At 44.5% G+C, this 20050-nt stretch overlaps 1 protein-coding gene across 4 annotated transcripts; it reads right to left on the bottom strand.

Annotated features, from left to right (window-relative positions):
- Positions 1-9145: 9145 nt before the first annotated feature.
- Positions 9146-19864, bottom strand: CCNL2 (cyclin L2). Of its 4 annotated transcripts, XM_056330760.1 has the most exons (11): positions 19484-19864; positions 18521-18595; positions 18139-18248; positions 17744-17864; positions 16426-16490; positions 13473-13572; positions 13282-13386; positions 12906-13047; positions 12005-12122; positions 11816-11908; positions 9146-10502 (listed from the first exon to the last, which is right to left on the bottom strand). In XM_056330760.1, the coding sequence occupies exons 1-11, from the start codon at positions 19805-19807 to the stop codon at positions 10148-10150; spliced, it is 1608 nt and encodes a 535-aa protein (XP_056186735.1). In that variant the 5' UTR covers positions 19808-19864; the 3' UTR covers positions 9146-10147. The 4 variants fall into 4 exon arrangements, with proteins under 4 accessions (XP_056186735.1, XP_056186738.1, XP_056186736.1 ...); XM_056330763.1 differs by lacking the exons at positions 18139-18248; positions 18521-18595; positions 19484-19864 and adding an exon at positions 13929-15687 and having other exon boundaries at positions 16426-17864; XM_056330761.1 differs by lacking the exons at positions 18139-18248; positions 18521-18595; positions 19484-19864 and adding an exon at positions 14807-15687 and having other exon boundaries at positions 13473-14305; positions 16426-17864.
- Positions 19865-20050: the final 186 nt, after the last annotated feature.

The following is a 20050-nucleotide window of genomic DNA, read 5'->3' as shown; positions in this document are numbered from 1 at the left end:
TCTTGATCTGCACACACTCATACATATAAATTGGTATGTGTAGGTATAAAGGCTTTGATTGCATCTGTTAGTATTATACTGCTCTTTATTTTCTTTATTAAAAGATCAGGAAGCTTCTAAAACACTAACTTCATCCTGATACAGGTCAAGAATAGCCTCTCCTCTTGTACTTGGGAAACTAAAGCACAAAGTTTTGGTAATTTGTTCCAATTACAAACCATCTGATGAGTCTGCCCCATTTCCCTTTTGTTGGTTTATTTCTAAACAACTGCAGTGGCTCCGAGGAATGTTCAGGATCTGCGTATCTGAAAATATCTGTTCCTGCTGGACAGCTTAAAAGAAGGTTTGATAGTTGCGTCACGCTCCCAGGGTGAGATAAAGACAAGATACTTGCAGTCATTGCTCATGTCTCAGGCTCTTCGACACACAAAGTGTTGCTGGCAAGCAAAGCTGACCAGCAACGTGGCTTCTCGACCAGTGTTTCTGTTATCTTTGTGTACAAAGTCATGACGAGGATGCTTATTTCTGGTATACCGAGCCCCTATACACAGAACGGTCCCCAGCCCTCTCTCTTCCTTCAGCAAGCAGAGTCCTGGGCTTTCACGGAGCCAAACGCATCAGTAGGCTCTTAATCAAGCAGGAAACAGAGTCCAAGGTTTAGTGGATACAAAGTGTTTGCCCATTGCAAACGTCTTAAAGACAATGCACATTGTATTGGTGCGTTATGCTGCCTTTTTATGGCATCATAAACATACACAGCAATTTGCAAACAAACCACAGGGGCAATATCCATCCTCAATTGCCCCTTTCCCTGACAGGTCTGAAAATGCGCGACAAAGGAGCTGGTGGAGCTGGCTCCGCGTGGCTGCTGGGGAGAGAGATGCAGTGATTTGTCTTGAGGCCTCTGAGCCAGAGGTCAGGGGACAACACCCAGTTACTGCACCCTGCCTGATGGATGACTCACACCAAAAAGCAACCACCCACCTTGGTTTTCAAAGAGTTTCCTTCTCTTTTGCCACAGAGACACAAGCAGCCAGGCCTCTGTGTGCAAATCACCCCAGCCCCACTTGCTCCACACGCATCAGCTGGGGACCAGGACCATTGTCTCCATACTGGGCTCAAACCAATTTGCTGCAGCTTGTCAGTTTTGCTGCACGTTACTGGGGCTGCCGGCGAGTGCCCAAAAATATCTTCTGTTCTTGTGACAAACGGGAGATAGAATGGGCTGGTGCGGACATCTCTTGTTTAAGCTGCCACGTTTCACATCACATCTCTAATGAGTGTAGGGCAGGCTGGGGAGCAGCTAATGAGCGTGAACTGGTTGGTTTCACATATTCCCTGAGGAATGACACACTGTATACATTGTCCCTTTCCCTGCTGTGAACGTGAGAAGCTGCATTGTGCGACACCACCTGAAATGGACATTGAAGGGGAGAGTGTGGACTTACAGATGCCTTACTCTAGGCTTACTCCAGGCTCACTAAGGGAAACCAGCAGTCTATTGTCAGTCTTACAACGCCAAGGAGGGCCGCTAGAGTGATAGGCAAGGCAAGTGATGGAAAGGGCTCTCCTGCTTTGAATAGACATGGTATCAGGTCTCTACAAAGCTAAGGAAATGATGAAAATGCCGTTGCCTTACACTATGCGTTCCCTTACTTACTCCTATAGAAGTATTCCCTCTGTTCTCTGAGGCTGGCTTAGCTACATCCATTTTGAAGTCTCGTTGGCTTCTTACGGAGCTGTTAGTGCTGGTAGCAGAGGAGGGTGGAGGCACTGTGGGATACAGGTACCACCTATTGCTTGCAAAGTACAGTCAGGTCAGTCCGCTTCTCCCTGGAACCCGGACCTAGTGAGGTTCAGATGCTCGGCTGGGATTTAGGGAATTATACCTCAACTCCTGGCTGCACAACAACTGCATTTGTCAGCTTGGGGAAGTGAGAAGAGTGTGTTCACGCTGCCTAGGTTTGGTATGTTGTTTAGGCAGCTGCTATTCCCGAGTTCTGAGAGACAGACTCATCCACCAAAGGGTCTGGAGAAGTCTAATTGAAATATGAATACCTGTCCTTATCCATCAGTTATAGGAAAGAGAAGGAATGCCCCAGCTTTGGTAATAAGTTCTCAGGCAGTGTGAATATCCTTCTTAGTATTTCCATATAGTCTCCTCTACCGGCTCCATGGCATTGTTTTCATAAGGACTGGAAGGAGATCAGGTGCCTTAAATAGATCAGCTGCGAGTGATCCTCCACAACAGGAGCCTTGGGAAGGGCCTTCATCTCCTCCATCCTCTCAAGATTCAGTGGCTTTGGAAATCGCATGGCCCGGGGGGCTGATTACCCTGACAGTGATGGGTGGTAGGCACTCACTGAAGCTTAGCTCAGCCGTGCAGGTAAGAGGCTGGTTTCACCCGTGGAGTTGGGAAGGAATACATAATTCAGCCACGCACAAGCTGCTTGTGCTCACACACACACACAGAAATCAATGGCCAATATCAAGGGCATCAAAACAATCAAAGAAATGTCTGATTACTGCTCTGCCATGTGTAAAAATGAGCGTGTGGGTCTATCGCTCTTTAAATAAAGTGGATCCACAGAATTAGATTACACTCTTCTCTAAAGCTGGTGGGAAAAGCTCATCTTTGTGCAGAGATCAGATGTGGCGACAAGCCAGCAGTAAGGCTGCCCTGTACACCGATACCTGTGTTTTTCTCCTTTCTTCCAAATAAAGCGCCCTTCCAGAAATCTCTCTCTCTCACGAACACTGACACTCTCCTTTTCCAAGTGGTTTCATCAGTTACCTTCCTTCCTATGTGCACTACATTAATTTCAGAACAATTCTCCTTGTGCATTACAAACAGCATTTTGTTGGGTTTGGAGAATTATTTAAAAAAATAAAAAAAATAAATCCAGCAGCCATAAAACTGCTTACTTGACCTCTTTGTGCTTGTAATTTATTCAGCCCTCGCTGTCAGCACATAGGAGCGCTGGAATTTTGCGCGGGTGAGTGAAGCCTGCAGCGGCAGCGCTGGGACTGGCAGCCCCTGGGCTCGTGCTGGCGTGGACACGCCGTTGGGTACCGCAGCACCGCGCAGCCTGCGCCACCCCTCCCACGGCACAGCAGGGCCGCGATCGGTACTGACATAATCCCAGCGTGGGTTTGCTGACCTGAGACGTTGGTGACACCCGTTAGGCACTTTGTGCTTGGTGCCGCACTCGCCATCAAACCCAATCGCAGGTTCTATGGCCCTTTATAAACGCTTGCACTGCTGTTTGCCTTCAATTTCTCAGGCATCCCTTGCTGTGTTCCTCCTCCAGTGCAGGTCCTGCCCCTGGAAGCCCCTCTTTCCCGAGTCATGTGGGGGATTCTTCTGCCAGCAGCTTTTGTGATGAGCAGCTGAACAAAAAGGATCCCACCAAAGTCAAGGGGAGGGTCGTCACTGCCAGGGCACAGCCAGGACGCTGCACACAGGCTGCTTGTCTCTTCTCTGGAATTCAGAGCAGTTCTCGAAGGGGAAGAAACAGTCGAACTACAGGAAGATGTTTTTCTCAGTAAATAAAATATATCCTGAAAATCCCCGCTGTTGTCTAGATACACAAGACACAGAACTAGCACATACAGAATTTTACATAATGCAAGGTTCTCCTAAAAAAAACCCCAAAAGCTCTCGTTCTGCTTTTATAGACAGGGAAACCAGGACAAGGTCCAGTCACATGGTCCAAGGTCACACCGAGCTGGAGACAGGTTCCCCGGGGCGAGCAAGGTCCCATCCCGCTAGCGAGGCGTTTTTCCTGAGTAACATGAGGTAGATATCCACGTTGCAAGACATAGCAAGCTACGTATGAGAGAAACACTGCCCAGGGCTCCTTGCCTCACCGGAGACAGCAAACAGCAGCCAGGTCCTGTGCATGCGGGTTCTCTTCCACCAGCTGATGCTGGATCCAAATCTGGCCAGCCCCAGTCACGTCTTCTCCCCTCAGCTCTCATTCTGTCCTTCCCAGCTCTTCCCAAGGTGTTTGCTACAGCTTTTAACCAAGTTCCGTGTACTAGAAGCTAGTTCCTCCAGGCCTACTTTTGTCAAACTCTTGGAGTCCACTCCAGATTTCAGCACGCTGTTACGCACAATCTAAGGCGGCAAATTTTTATGTTGTTCAGCTCAACTCGAGTTGGCTACACCAGAAGCAGAACCGCTTGGCTTAGTAATTTCTCCCCCACATTTAAAGACAGTAAAAACAAGGGTTGTCTGGCAACATTTCCAGAGGATTTACCTGGCAGGACACCGGAGAAAACGTTCCTTTTGTTTTGCATAGAGCAATATTTTTAAATAATTGCTACTTGCAGTTTCCATATTTGAGTGAGCTCCATCATTCAGCTCCTCTCTGGCTTAGGTCCATCGTCGTGCAGGACACGCTGCAAGGCTGTTTTTATTTTTCTTGCAGGTCTCTGGCGCTTTTGCCACCCAAGAACATATCAGAATATTTATAGTGTTTGTGGAACTGTAAATCATTATTAGAGCGATAGTCTGTGAGCAAAACAAAGTTTAAAAATAGGCACTCCCTCTAACTAAACAGGTTTGAATCGCCAATCCAGAGCCTCCAGGTCAGCAGGATTCAGTCCAAGCAGACTCCAGGATGTCAAACATGGGAAGAGTAGTCACCCTTCACAGAGGTGCACAAAATACTCTGCCGTAAACCAAAGCCACCATCCGTTTTGGTGCTGCAGACCTGGCCGTGCCAGATCTTAAAGCTGGCTTCAGCTTCTGGTAGACTGAGAGGCACACGCAGCCAGCTCGGCACGAAGGCGGGCGGTTTCTGACCGAGGTGGAACCTCTCTCCCCTTTTACACCACACGTTTTCCCAGCACCCAGCTTGGCGTGGAGGCAGCGTCACTGAAGCTCACGGTACATCCCAGTTAAAATCTCCCTCCTTCCAAATGTCTAACAGGGAATTGAAACCAGGTTTACTCCTTTGATCTCAAAACCTGCAAGCTTTCTTGTTTACTCAATTATTCTTTCATTGCGTCAACTTACCAACATGGTGGGATCTTTCCCTCTCGGTCACCACCCGCCTGGCACACAGAGCTAGAAGTTCCATGTTTGAGGAAATAATTCTTCAGGCTTTCACCTGGAAAAGGAAAGCTTTGGTGACCAACCCTCTGGTGATACAGAGCAAATACAGATCTGAAGGTGCAACCTTCCACCTGCACGTTGGACTTACAGCTGTGGAGTCCATCGGTGAGGAAACTTTTAGCCGGGAAGCCTCGAGGGTTATTCCCCATGAAGGAAGGGGGACTAGGCTGCCTTGCTGGAGCAGGTAGAAGGCTTTTCCCAAGGAAGGAGAACCACAGCCTGGCCAAGACTGTAACACCTTCTAAGCCTGAGGTTTCAGTAAGCGCTGCCCCTCCAAAGGTTCCAGCCAGTGAGAACCTCTCTCCGGGCAGAAGGAAGCGCACGTGAACATCAGATACAGAGAGATCACAGAGGAGTTTGATGTTCTCACAAGCAAGCCCCGTGCTGCGGTTCTGAACACCTGAAGATGTTCAGAAAACACAAGTCATAATCCACCTAAAGAGCTGAGACTTGTATATGCATGCACGTACACAAAACCACGGTGCTTTTAACATTTTAGGTAAATCTCAGCTCTTCCGTTTGCTCAGCCTGATAGATACAGGTTTTTGTGTTTTGCAGTCTTTGTAACCATGAGAACTATAATCTTTTTTGTTTTCTTAAAATGAACATTTAGATTCTCTCACAACTTCTCACTCAGTAGACTACAGGTTGGAAACAAACTCCAAATATTGTGTGATCTGTGACAAAGCCACAAGCACTGGTAGCTGGGTGGAGCTAAAGAAAAAAGGTTGGTCTCAGTAGTGTAAATACAGCGAAACTACTACGCACAGGCTTCAGCTGGAGGAACTAGTCAGGTCAGAGGCTGTCCTATTTTCTGTCCGCAAGGACTTAAGAACGTGTCTGGATTTGAGGACAGGCCCGTACCATCCCTCCAGCTTCCTGAAACATGCACTAGGTCAAACACTGATGCCTAGAAAAGTGCAGTTGATCCTTCGGTGAATTGTGAAAATGATGTCTGAGCAGGATTACACATCATTTATTCTATATTCAGCTCCACTTCCTAGGAAAATGAGTAAAAATTAAAGAACTAAAAGGTTCAGGAAGGAAGTTCTTTGCCAAAGAACTGTCGAGTTCCCCAAAAGCTCACGTGTGGGACTGACAGCAGGGTGATTTCTTAAGTCACAGTGAGGGTACAGACCGCCTCATCCTATCATTTCACAGGAACCACCACCGTTCAGCCAGATACCAGTGGGCTCCCACTGCTACCCCATCAGATGACCCTCAGGTGAAACAAGTTTTTTAATAAGACCAAAAGCAGCCCTGTTCTTTTCAGCTCCTTAGGAAACATCAGGAAAAAAAAAAAATAAATCAACTGACAACCAGACGTACAGAAACAAAAAGGGGCTCCAAGAGGGCACTAAGCACAGGTAAGGAACAACAGAATGACTTGACACGGTATTTAACATTTTCTCCAATTTCTTTTTCCCCAGGTTCTTTTACAGTGTTGGGCCCAATCACATCCACTTGACGCCCACCACAGGAACCGGGCTTACGAAAGATGAGGCGAACAAATGCAACCTGGTTCCAAGAAAAGGGAATCAGCTGTCAGCTTCTGAGTTGCTTGTAATCGGCAGCACTTACTTCCCCGAGTTGTCTCAACAGTTCCCCAGGGCCGGCTTGCATCAAAACCACCACAGATGTTCATCCACTTCCAAACATTTTCACACCCCAGGAGCTGGCGCTGAGCCCATTTTCTCTTTTCCACGCATCAAGGTGCAAGTTTCTCATGAACCGCTGTTCTGTCATCTCCCCAAGATCACCCGTAGCTGCTACCTGTGCAGTTTGCTCCCTGTTGTACGGGTGAAGAGGACGAGTCATCACCGTTCATGCAATCCAGCTATCTGCCATCTACACTTTAAAGTGAGAGAAACGCACGTTCCATCCCACAGACTTCTGCGGCTTGCTGGATGTTATATTTGGTATCGCCTGGCCAGGTGCCTAAACTAACAGAATGCCCAAGATTCCCAGCTTCAAGGAAATCCAGATTTAATTCCAACGGTTTGTAAATTGACCACTGCAAAAAGCTTAAAGCGAAACTCTGCAATGACTGCTTTGGAATGCCGATCTGGTTATTTTCGGAGTGAAGTATGACAGATAGCACTGTTCTCAGCACAGCACATGCTGGAGAACTACTTGCTTGTAAATCCCCCCGAGTTACTGAATACACGCGGTAACGCTCTAATCTTGGACTTCCTAAGCGAAGCAGAACAGCCCTCGCCTGCCCTTGGGCTGCGTGCCGTACCACCCTCTGCACCTCTGACATCGACACCCACCCAGCCCCTGCACTTCAACCGTTCTTACGCTTCGTCGAGCTCCTCGCAGCACCTTCCCCCAAACCCACCCCGCTGCCAAGACATTCTGCGGAGCGGTCTGTGTTGGGCTTTTTGCCGGTAAAGACAGATTGTTCTCTCCTAGAACAGGATGTCTTTTAATCCTGTGATATAATCCCTTTTGTTTTGGAACCAAACCACTTTAATGCAAAAACATACACACTTTCTCCTTTGTGGGTTTTTTTTTTTCCTCTCCAGATTTTAACAAATGTACTAAAAAGTGGATTACTATTTATTTAGCACTGTACCGCAGCACAGTAGTTTATAGAGCACAGCTGCTGATTTTTGTGCCAAGTGACACTATGTTTGTGTAGAAAAGTGTTCATAGCCTGGGTCTTACCTTAATCCTCGTCCATGCTACTTGCACCGGCGGAAGGTCACGTCTGTAGTTAGTAGACTTGAGACTTAACTAAGGTAATTCCTCTTTCCGGAGGAGGCAGCAGCTGTGAAACCTGCCTCCCCCTACGCTGCTCAGTTCACGAACTGGGCAAGAGGCAATTCTGGAAGCGTGCAGAGCAAAATGAAGTAATTAAACAGGGAAACGCTGACTACCTTTTAGAACTGGAATTAATAAACACAGTTTTGAGGTCGACCTGCTCCAAGTAATATACATGTAGTAAGAATCAGAAAGACTTAAAATGGGAACTCTCTAGAGAACACTGTTACTTCAGGTTGTTCATATCTGAATAGATCAAAGTTGCTTTTCGTATCACACTGTGTCTGAGCTCCTTTGAGTACTACTCAATTATCTAGCATACCAAGTATGAAATAATTAGTTTCCACCTCTGTGCAAGTCAAGCGAAGGCAGATAGTTTGCAGATTCAGGACCAGATTAACTTACATTCCAAAGCAGGACTCTGCCAAAGCTCCGAGGAGCTTTCCTTGTACACGCTGCCTATCTCAATTAGTTGTCTTTTCTCAGCTGAGATGTAATCAGAACTATGGTAAAGGACTACACACATACTACTTACAGCAAGGTGACCAGGAAATAGCTAGTCTTCTCTCTGCACAGCAAACAGGGTCACCCAACAAAACCATCCAGCAGTGATGCATTTAGAACAAGTAACCGTGTTGTGTAAAGTAGTAATTCCTGTTATGGAATAAAATGCCAGTGGTTGCTGCAGAGGTCAAAAGCATGACTTAGTTCAAACAAGGATTAGTCAAGTTCACAATCAGGTCCACTGGTGATTACGCAGAATAATCCTACCCAACCTCCAGCTCAGGAAATCGGTAGACTAGAGGCTGGCTAAAAGGAAGGCGGACTGCAAATCCTTTCAGCTGCTTTACCTCTACACTCCACATTAAGAAAATTGCCATCAGATTGGGCTGAATTTAAAAAAAGCGTTAGAAGACTCGGTCACACTGAGGTATCTACAAGATTGAGCAGAAAAAACCCTCATGCATCTTGTTTCCTCTGCAGGGGACAGAGTAAGTTTAACAAGCAGGCAGTGGTTCTAGTAAGATCTACTCGCAGAGCTTGAAAGGCTCAAGTAATAGCACCCTACTCCACACAGCACACCATCTACTCCTCCAGGATGGGCCCAGCATGGTACCTACTATAGCTGTGTTCAGGGAGTAACAACTTAGGCTAGCCTTAAATCTACTACAATTTGATGAATCTTCAGCACCAAATTTCTTTCCTTATGAGTAGGCACAGTGGTATAGCTCATAAGAAACTACTATCAAGTAAATGTAATAGAAAATCAAATACTTTAATGAAATTAGGGATCATGAGAGTAACAGCTCAGATATACCACTAGAACTGATACTACTGGGCTGTGGGGTTTTTGCTATGTTTTTTAAATGCTCTGTTCTTCAACAAGCATGCAGATTGACAAACTACTAATTCTTCAGAGTGTCAAAGATCCTGAGTAAAGAATTTCAAACCACTTTAAATGTATATATAGGAAACGTCTTATGAGCTGGTGGCCCGCACACAGCATTGCACAGATAAAAATATACTACTCTCAATACACAGAGCTAAATACTTTCACATTTATCAGAATTTTCTACACAAGTCTTTTGATAGAATTCAAGTTTTGAATTTTCTGTATATATCTTCCACCTGTATTAAACAAATGCTTATTTACATTGTGGATAAAGTGTAAAGGCTAGTAAGGCCATATTCCCATACTGTAACACTGCAAAACATATATACACATATATAACCTAATATAGGCAACAGTTCTAAAATAGTCACCTTAACATTTGTACAACATAACTGAGTCAGTATGAAAAGACAGCTTTGTTAGCACCAAGCCACTCCAATGGTTTTTATGAACTGTCTGGAGCCTTCTAGTTCCACAGGGAAGGACTGCTCAGCCCAGCATTCCAACTACTGAGCAATGGAGGTCCTGCTTGCAGAACTGGAAGTCCCAAACAACACTCCACTGCACTACAGTATGGAAATTGCTAAAGAGCAGGCGTAGGAGCATCCAGCGAGAAGTTCTGCACTGTTATTAGGTGACACTCCAGCAGAACAGTCACCAAGACATTTATCAGATTAAGCCTTTCACATCATCCCATCCTGTCAGTGTCTCTCCTTTGGATTCACGACAGCAAGTACAGAATTGCCAGCAGAATGGACATTACTCAAGCTAGGTGGTTTACAAGCCAGGTTAACCCTATACTGCAAAGTTCAAACAGAGAAGAGCTCCACTGCTTAAATTCCAAAGGAAAGAACTTTTTGCTTTATTTATCGCCTATGCCTACTGTGGCCAGGATGGTCTCGGTCATAGCGATGACTTGCCCGCTCATAGGAGCGTGAACGCTCATGCCTGTGATTTCGGTAGTAGTGACTCTTCTTCTTGTACTTCCCTGAATGGTCAGAGCGCTCCCGGGATCGGCTCCTGGAACGCGATGAACTCCTGCTGCGTGACTTCCGTGGCTTGTGCGTTGAGTATTTGTAGTCTTTTGACTTCTTGTAACTTCTCACCTTGGAGCCTTTGTAGCTAGAGCTGTGGTTGAACTGTCTTGGGGGAGAGTCACTGCGGCTCCTGGAACGGCTGTGGGATTTGGAACCGCTTGATGTAGAGTAACTTTCACTTTTCCTAGGGAAACAGAAAAGAACAGGAGAGAAAACAGGATTTTCTTAATATTACACAGAATTACTCTGTGATACTACTAGCACCTAAAGGTAGTCCCAATACATATATACACACTTCAAGTACCATACAGACAAATGCTTCTCACTTGCAGAGCCAAGGTGTGCAAGCACACTTTGAGAGCAGGCACTTAATTCTGTATTTTGTCGTTCAGAACCCCATGATAACTAATTTTGTGTCCTAGGCCTGACCACATCTGGTTACATTAGAAATACTGATTTTTAGAAACTCGTATCTGTTTGGTGTATAGCAGTCCTGTCTCAGTTTTAGGTTTTTTCCTTCACTATTCAGAAAACAAGCATGAATAGCTAAGAGTAACTGCCAGATTCAAAGTGCTACCAACAATGAGACAAAAGGTAAACCTACTCCTGCTTCGCTTATGGTTATACTGTCACCAAAACACCCAAGTTTGGAGTTTATGTTCCTTTCTGTCTCTTTGATTTCCCCTTTATGGGTATGTATCATTGGTTATATGCTGAACTTTAAAGTCAAAGGCAGTACAGAAAGCAGATTTTAAAGATGTTCCATTACATTCAGGTAATTACTAAAAGGCAATTTTGAATTAAAAATTGAAGAATTTTCATCAGCAGATTTTAGCTTTGGTCTTTTCCCGCACAGACATTAACACAAAGCCATACTTTTGTCAGTACCCACCCAAACCCAATGGGATGGACTGCTGAATAAGCCGCCAAACTTGCATTGACTGAAGGGCAAGAATCTCTTACTAGATACTCCCAACTGGATACAAAACAGGATCATTTTTTATTTTATGAATTAAAAGTTTTGTAGGAACAACAGCCAATGAGACTAAGGCTGGAGTGAAAGGTTCATCTACTGTGGAAAATGGTTTAACTACTCCAGTACAGTTTAGTAAAAAGGTAACTCCATAAAGGCTGTAGCCACAAACACCCAACTGTACATATAAAACTTTACATATAAAAACCCCAAACCGATACACAAACCCTGCTGCTCGGTGGGCCACGTGTCACCAATAAAACAGGCTGACAGTGGAAAATGTCACAGTATATTTACACTCTTTCAGCCTGTTTGGCACAGGTATGACAAGGTCAGAGACAGCAACTCCCTTGACCTGTGAGCCAAAATAGTACAACTTTCTAGCCGTAACATTTCTGGAGTTTTAACTAGCAGCACATACTGCTTTGGTATTCCACAGCCCCCGCAGCTGAGAAACTACCAAAGCTCACCCTCTGAAACTGGGAGCTTTTTGCAGCATACCCTGCCTTTGTGACAGTACATACCTGTGCTTAGGGGATGCAGATCTGGACGGTGATCTTGAATAACTTTGATCTCTACTTCCACTTCGACTTCTGCTTTCTCTTCCTTTCTGAACGCTGCAAGAGAGAATAAACAGAACGTTACATTGCTTAAAGTAGGGCTGGGGAAAAAAAAAAAAAAATAAATCTGCTTCCTCAATTTGAAAGCCTTACCCGTTTACTGGGCTATTTGAACTCATTCTTTTTGCTCCCTCTGTTTTCCTTTTAGCATTCTTCATTGCCTGAACCGGTAGTGGTGAAGGTTTATTTCCTTTAACCTCTTTTGGAGACTCTAGAAAAACAAGCCTTTGTTACCTTATCTTGAAAGTATGAGTAGCGACTGAAAGAAGGACTGAAGCCTCCCCTTGCCCCATTTCCCCATCTTTGTAACAATCAGTACTACGTGCAGTTTGCATGTATGTGCACACATGCATGCCCACACAGCCACCCACGTGACGCAGAACTGAAGAAGTTCACAGAAGGCAGAAGTTAACCTGAAACATTTCTGCCCAAACACTGAAGGAACGCCAAGGAGTTAACTGCAACAGTAACACATTGCTTTCAAAGCCACTTCAGGAAGGCAGAACAGCAACTTCTTTTTCCCGCCCATCATCCAGTATCTTATTAAAGGTAAACTGAGGAGGAAGATGGTAATTGTTATCTCCTAGGCAGAATGTACGAGACCGGAAACTTTTGACCAAATATGCAGGAAAATATTCCCTACCCATCACCCAAAAAATACTACTCCTGCCAGAGATCCTAATCATACCTGTGCTTCAGTATTGCTTTAGCATAACATGCCAGTTCCAAGTATTTGTTTGAGTTTGTTGCCAAAACTACATAATAGCAAGCCCCTGTACTACAGAAATTTAAACCTTAATTTTAGAATTACTGGATTTTAGCCTTTTATTTGTTTCAAGAAATTACAAAGTTATGATGCTATTCAAACTCTGACATTTGAATAGTTGTTAAAGCCAGCTTAAAAAAATAAAACCCACACTGTTTATGCATCCCAAAGGGGTAAATACATATTTAAGATGAGAAAGTTATTAAAAACAAGTTATCCACTATTTACCATTTTTCGGGATAGGGGAAAATCCTGAAGTGTTATCCAAACTTGGGGCTCCCTCAGGTACTAGACCTTTAGCTTGTGCTTTTGCCTCTTCGATAGCTAATTTCTTCTTTTCTATTTTACTTTCCAGATCAGATAAATCAACCTGTGAACACAGGAGGACCACTTATGACAAAACTTTGTAAATTCAACTTTCTGCTTACTCACTTCTGGGAGGGGGAAATAAATAAATAAATCTAAAGAGACACAGACACTAGAACTATCCTGTTCCACTTCATGTACCAGGCTTGCAGCTAGTTTCAAATGGGATAAGGTTTCCCAACTCATGTCCTAAGCTGCAGCCTCTAATGAACGCTCACAATATGAAAAACCAGCAAACCTTTTTCCGAGTATAGAGCTGCAAAATTTTTAAGCAGATTTCTTGAATTTCTTCCTCTGTTGCTCCAAAGAGTAAAAACCAGTGTGGACGATTAGGAAGTGGAATCTGAAAGGGAAGGCAAGGCATGCTCAGTTTTTTGCTTCTATTAAAACACCTAACAAATTTGAAATTAAAAGGAACTGCAGGCTCACCTCCAGCGTCCTAGCTGCAAGGTAAATACATGCACAGGCAATGCTTTCTGGCTGGAATCTTACAAAGACATCTGTTCTCAAGCTATCATTCATGTAGTTCCTGAAAGACAGGATATCAGGAAAGTTGCATGGCACTGCAAAGTTGCTTGTGTTTTTTTGTTTTTTGTTTTTACTTCTACAAGGACTATTTCTTTCTGCATTCAGTGACTAGACCTCAACATTATACTCCTGTAAATCTAAAGAAAAGTTGAATGATTTTACAAAAAAAAAAAAAAAAAAAAAAAAAAAATCCCTCAATGGGAGGGATGTGTGACAGAAATTAAGTTTGACTGACTGACTGGCTGCTGAAAATTCAGTTGTGAAAAGAGAACCAATTTTAACTTCACTTTTCCTTCTGGATCTCTACTGGCCTGCTCTCATGCAACAGACAAAGTTATTTTCATCAAGACAACATACAATATAATCTGAAGTACTCAGATATAGATTTTTAGGTTCACATGTTTCTCTGCAATACGGCTGAACCCAGATGGTTTGCTGAAAGCTGCAGCTCCTGTAGTAGTCCTCCCATGAAAACGCAGTCCACTTCGGCACACGTCAACCTCCACTGGAGATTTAAGGGGTTCCCTTTCCTTCCGAAGCGTTTTTTTCCATCCAAAAGAGAATTCTTTTTGATGCAAAAAGCAGCCATAGAAGAAATCAGGGTGTTTGCGAACATCAATTCAGAAGAATACTCAGTATTCAGGCAGATCTCCTCTTTGGCACATGAAATAAGGTTTCCAAATTGTCCCATTTCAGTAAGGTTGCTTAAAATGAATATTCACAGAATGAGAAAACTGTAAAATATTGCATATATTCCAGTCAGTACACTTAAGCATTATTCTTCTAAATCTTAAATACACAAAGTAAATTCCTCTGAATCTGTCAGCTGACGTGCTTAAAAAGATCTAGATTTTTGAGCACATATGCCAAGCAAAGTATCAGATGGGGAAAAGCTAAAACCAGACACAATAGAAAGTCCTCAAAAGAATACGCTTTCTGAAAATAGTAATTAACCATGTGGGTACCCAGTATACAAGGATTCACTAACCCCCAAGGCATCCTAACCAGAGCCCACAGTCCAAACACCTGTAACCAGTTTACACAGGACAGACAAAAGGAACTTGAACCCCAAAAGCATCAAACTCCCACCCGCCCCAGTTATCTTACATTCCTGTTCACACAAAGAGCAACTGCTACCCCAGAGAAGCAATGCTAAATAAACATCAGCTCATCTTTCTGGGAAAGAGGAACTTCAAAACCTACTTTTCTTGTCCCACAACAAAGAGAGCACAAACCTTTTGGCAAAAGAAGCAATAAAGAAAAGCGGTACGTCAAACATCTGGAAGTCATACAGCCTTTTTCTAATTTGCCAAATTGAATAACATGCCTGCTTCCAAGTTTGGTCTGCATATTTTCCCTGTGGGCTCAGAATCAGACACATGAGGAAATGAATCCTTGTTACAATATTTTAAGAAAAAAGTAATGTTGTAAAAACACACATTTCAAAAAACCAATTATACTGGATATCCACCAGTTTCCAGGTACTAGAAGCAACAAGCATCAGCACACAAATAATTTATTTTAACAAGTGAATTGCTTCTCAATTAGGCAAATTTCCTCCCTCCTCCTCACCTAACCTTCTTTTCATTACAAGTAAAAAATTGGAAATGAGTAGTCACATCCGAGTACTTCATGCAATGGTACTGGGAAAGCCGGGTAGCGGGAAGTTTCTCTAAGCACTACATTTGACTCTAAGCTTCACATATGTACTCAAATGTCTCCTCAAACTAGTTTACAAATAGACAGCAGGTTTCAGGTTTTGTTGTGTTAATTCATCTCTTTTAAGACTTAAATCCCACCTTAATTTGCTTTATCATTTAAGAATACATTATTTTAACAGTTATAGAAGCATAACATTAAAAATCTTTCAGAACTGCAACAATCAGGTTATCAAATATACAGCAGTCAAAAGGCACAATGAAAATAAAAGTCAAAAAAGTGTAAGCACAAGAAGCAGTTGGCCAGTTACTATACTATCATGTATATACCACCTGTCTAGAGTCAGCCTTCTCTTTGGAGAGCCTGCTTTGGTTTGACTGAAGACGGCAGCTATCCCTGCACCATAGCGCTTGGGCAGCAGAGGAGAAGTCTTAGTCACTTACCCTCAGAGGCTACCCTTTGATTAAAAGAGTACAGAAAAGAAAAGTCAAAACTGGTTCTCTACACACAGGTCACAGTACCAGACAGTTCAGTCAGCAGAAATATGATCTTTGGATTCACTAACGGTTTTTAAACCACAGTATTCTTAAAAAGCATTCTTGTTTAAAGCATTAATCTATTCATTAAGTTTAAGACCTGGAATTTTACATAAGCTTCCCATCCCCAAGCAAATCTTTACTGTAAAGAGAGCAACAAGGCAGAGGACATTTCTTGGCAAACATGGAAACATTTGAGTTTATCCAGTCTTAGAAGCTGACATCTTGCATTGTCCATATAGGCAAAAGAAATTTATCTGTGCTGAGTTTTTGGTACACCTGTAATCAAGCTCAAGCCATGGGAAAAGCCACTTCCCAGCACTAGTAACAGAGTTTTTAACTATACATCATTTTCTCTGAAGGACAAAAAACCAAGAAAGTGCTATAACCCACTCAACATTTTCCTTTCAGCTGAAAAGTGAAAGCAGAGAGGAGGGAAGTGAGAAGGCAGGGTGGAAAGCTACCTTACCATTAAAACAGCACCTCTAACTTAAGAGGCCGATCAACATTTGGGTAGTAGTTTGGGCCACACCAAGAAACAGTGGAGCTGTCTGGTGTGGCCCACAATCATATCCGAGCAATGCTGCCCAGAGTGCCTCAAGTGACATATTTCTGCTACTGCCCCTGCTGGTCTCTTGTAACAAAGAAAATCAACTTACCATGAAGTCTGGACCAGGTGTTGGTTACGTTCACATTCTAATACCTGAAGGTACATAACGATTATCTGGAAGATACGGGTTATTGTGTTATTAACAAGAATCTTGAGAGCCACCTATTTATTTCAGAGGGAGACCCATGAGGCATCTGTTATTCTCTTCCAAGTTCTACAACACTCCACAGGAGAGCGTTTGCAACATCCCCAGCATTTATTCACACTGCTTCTGCTCTCCAATGCAAAAGCTGGACACTCAACCAGATCTGACCTTCCTAGCTCTCCGTCTTCCGAGCTCAGGCATCATGCTATTCATCTAGATGTCTCGTCTCGTCTTCAACTGTTTTCAAACTATGTATGTTCTCCTATCAAACCCACGATTCCTTTTAGCTGTAAACTTGGGAGAAAATATCACTAGCTGCAATAAGCAGTAAGAAATATATTTTTTTGCAGAGAACAGATCTAACACGTTGTGTGTTGCTGGTTTATTCAGGTCTGGGTTTTTCTCTTAGGTTTGAAAGGAAAACAAGGTTGCAGATAAAGACTATTCTAATAGAAAAAATTCATACCAATTAACAAACAAGTACAATTGTCCTCTGGGGGACTGGTAACATGAACGAATGACTGAATTTAAGTCAAGCAGGCTTAAAAAGACTTTTAAGACAGCAGTAGTTTTTAGAGATCCCAAGTCCTGCTGTCACAGAAGTAGCAGGTTCTTCTTCCACACTTAGCTACTTATGGGATAACACTAACGGTACTAAAGCGCCAATTTAAAACATTTGCAGTAGTTGTGTCTTTCAAGTACCATTCCTAGTCTGGCACATGATATTTATATATTGAGAACCATCTCATTTCTGGTCAAGTCCTTCACATCTGAGTGTACTTTTTAGAATATAAGCAGCACTGCTAAATAGCTCATCAGGATTTAATAACCTCGGCATGTATCCAACAAGGATTGATCATGACACGCAGTGTTTCTGGTAATAGGCTATCACAATCCTAGGTCTCCAAATTCCTTTCTGCTTAAGAAACTACATTTAGTTGACGTTTTCCAGCACCACAGCTACCTGCTTATATAATTTGACTTCATGGAATACTTAGCATCTGCATCCACCTCCAGTCGTCTTTCAGCAGTGACACAAGACCAACTAGTAAGAATCTCTTAAATGAGAAAGAAGACATCGAGAACGTAAGATGCTAGCTTTACCGAATTAACTAGCATTATCATATACAAACGATACAGCTTCCATGCATTTAGGCAGTCTACTCAAAGCATTTACAGAGTATGAAATGCTTATTATAAAGTTCACTTATACAGTACAAACCTTATGAGGGTGCTTTACGTGAACACAAAATCCCAACTCCTTTAACACTCTTCTTTCTGCCTTAATAATTTGATTCTTCAAGTTCACATATTCTTGATCCAATATTAGAGGCACAGGTTTTCTGCAAGACAATTTCAAATTCTGAAGACGATCTTAACCTCTGAGAGTACTCACATGCAGGCTGTGTTCGTGTAAATGTAAAGAGACATCACTCCTTCTAACACCAAAAGCATTTACTTAATAAAATGGGTCAACTCACTTTTCTCCTTCATGGGATTTCTTCAGGATGTTCATTGATTTACAAAACAGGGAATGATCCTATCACTGGCCCATGAAGTTTAAAAACTTTAAACTACAACATCAATACTTCCGATTATTTCAAAGTCTAAACTTACTTTTTTTCCCGTAGATGTCTAAGGCGATGGAACACATTAATTACATCCCTTATGCGTCTTGGTGCTTCTTCAATTTTGGATGCCAGATGAACACAGGCCATTGACACATGCTGAAATACAAGTATTGCAAGATACTGATGTTTTGCTCAACTCAGGAACTGATCTCCTCCAACAGCTTAAGGAGGGATAACAAGAGAAAATGGTGGTAAAAGAAGGAAATACTAAAAATTTGTACAAAATCAGTACTACGTAGCTTTGTAAAAATCATACCGATCGAGAAGTAAAATCTAAAGGTTAGTTACTAACACTCTGATCACATCTAACGTGGCAAAACAGATCAAATAACATTTGTAACCATATGCATCTTTTAATGTTTTCTTACCTCCATGGAATGCTTCACAAAAGACTTGGTATAAAAAAAGCGTTGAAATAGCACCTGTCCTGTAGCCATGGCAACCTGAAAAGGAAGAAATCACAACAGGTATTAATAAAACAACTTCCAGTTCCAACGCGACATTACCTGGAATGACTTCAACAGATTTAAGACCCAGAAGATGAGCTAAGCTGTATTTAGGCACGGGAGTAAATTCAGTGGGATCTAAGGAAAACTAGCACCCCCTACCTCTGTAACAGATTAAGTTGCCCAAAATGTTATCAACACCACAAACACTGTAAGTAAAATCGTTAATTTCTTTTATCAAGTATTAAAACATGTGCCAAAGCACAGAAAAATAAATAAAATAGTAATAATATACCCCCTAAACGCTAGAATCCAGTAGAACTGGGAGGAATGGCAGTATACCAGAAAAACTTTATTTGTTCCGTGGTGGAAGGAGGAGGTGTTTCCTAATCATATTATGATTTGCATATACTCGTAACACAATCTGAGCGGCCGAGGTTGGGTAGCTAGAGGATGCCTGTAAAGTTTTACGCTCAGGAGAGCAACGAGACTCGGGGGGAGTGGAGCTCGCCAGGAAACAAAGCCCTTCCGAGGTCACGGCAGCCCCCGGGAGCGCCAGAGGCCTTCCCCTCCCGCCGCCCCGGCGTTAGGAGGGCGCTGCGGTAGCGCTGGGGCGGCGCCGGAGGCTGTTGCATCACCCGCTGCCGCCCGGGCGGGGAAGGCCGCAGGGCCGGCGGCTTTCGCCTTCCACAGCCCGGCCAAAAGGGGCACTCCCCGGCCGCCCCCCCCACCTCTAGCCGCGGGATGGCGGCCTAGCCACCGAGTGCCGGCTCCGCCCGCCACCGCGGCCTAGCCACCAAAGCTCGGCCCGGCCCCGCGCCCGCCCCGGCCTTCTCCCCCGGCCAGCGGCGAGGCCTTCCCCGCCGTGCCGCGGCCCAGCCCTACCTGCGGGAGCCGGAGCAGGATGCCGGCCGCCTGGATGAGCTCGCAACCGGTGACGCGCAGCTCGGTCTCGGTGTCGGGATCGAGCCCGCTGCTCATGGACGGGGTGAAGCGCAGCGTGTGCTCGGGCAGCAGGCAGTTCTCCAGCGTGATCAACACCCCCGAGTACAGGCGGTCCCCGATCAGCACCGCCCCGGGGCCCGGCACCGGCGCACCGCCGCCCGCCGGGGCTGATCCCGCCGCCGTAGCGCCGGCGGCCTGAGGCCCCGCCGGCCCGCTGCCTGCCACCGCCACCACGGCCGCCGCGCTGCCCGACCCCGCCGCCATTTTGTGGTGGTGCCGCCGCCTCGCCTGCCTCCGCTCTCCTTCCCCGCCGGGCGGCGCCTCTGCCCACCGCCCCTCCGCTTCCGCTCCTCGCCTATTGGTGGGGCGCGGCGCAGCGGCGGCCGCCCATTGGCCCGGCCCCTGTGACGTCTGACGCTAGCCGCGGGCCGAACGCAGCGGCGCCACGCACCGCTTGGGCATTTGAACACGGCGAAGGGGGCGGGACTTCTGGCGCCCGCCACCGCC

This window comes from Falco biarmicus, chromosome 3, assembly GCF_023638135.1.
Source record: "Falco biarmicus isolate bFalBia1 chromosome 3, bFalBia1.pri, whole genome shotgun sequence".
Taxonomy (NCBI): domain Eukaryota; kingdom Metazoa; phylum Chordata; class Aves; order Falconiformes; family Falconidae; genus Falco; species Falco biarmicus.
Note: the sequence above shows the minus strand (reverse complement) of the source record. Positions and strands in the feature narration are given on the sequence as shown.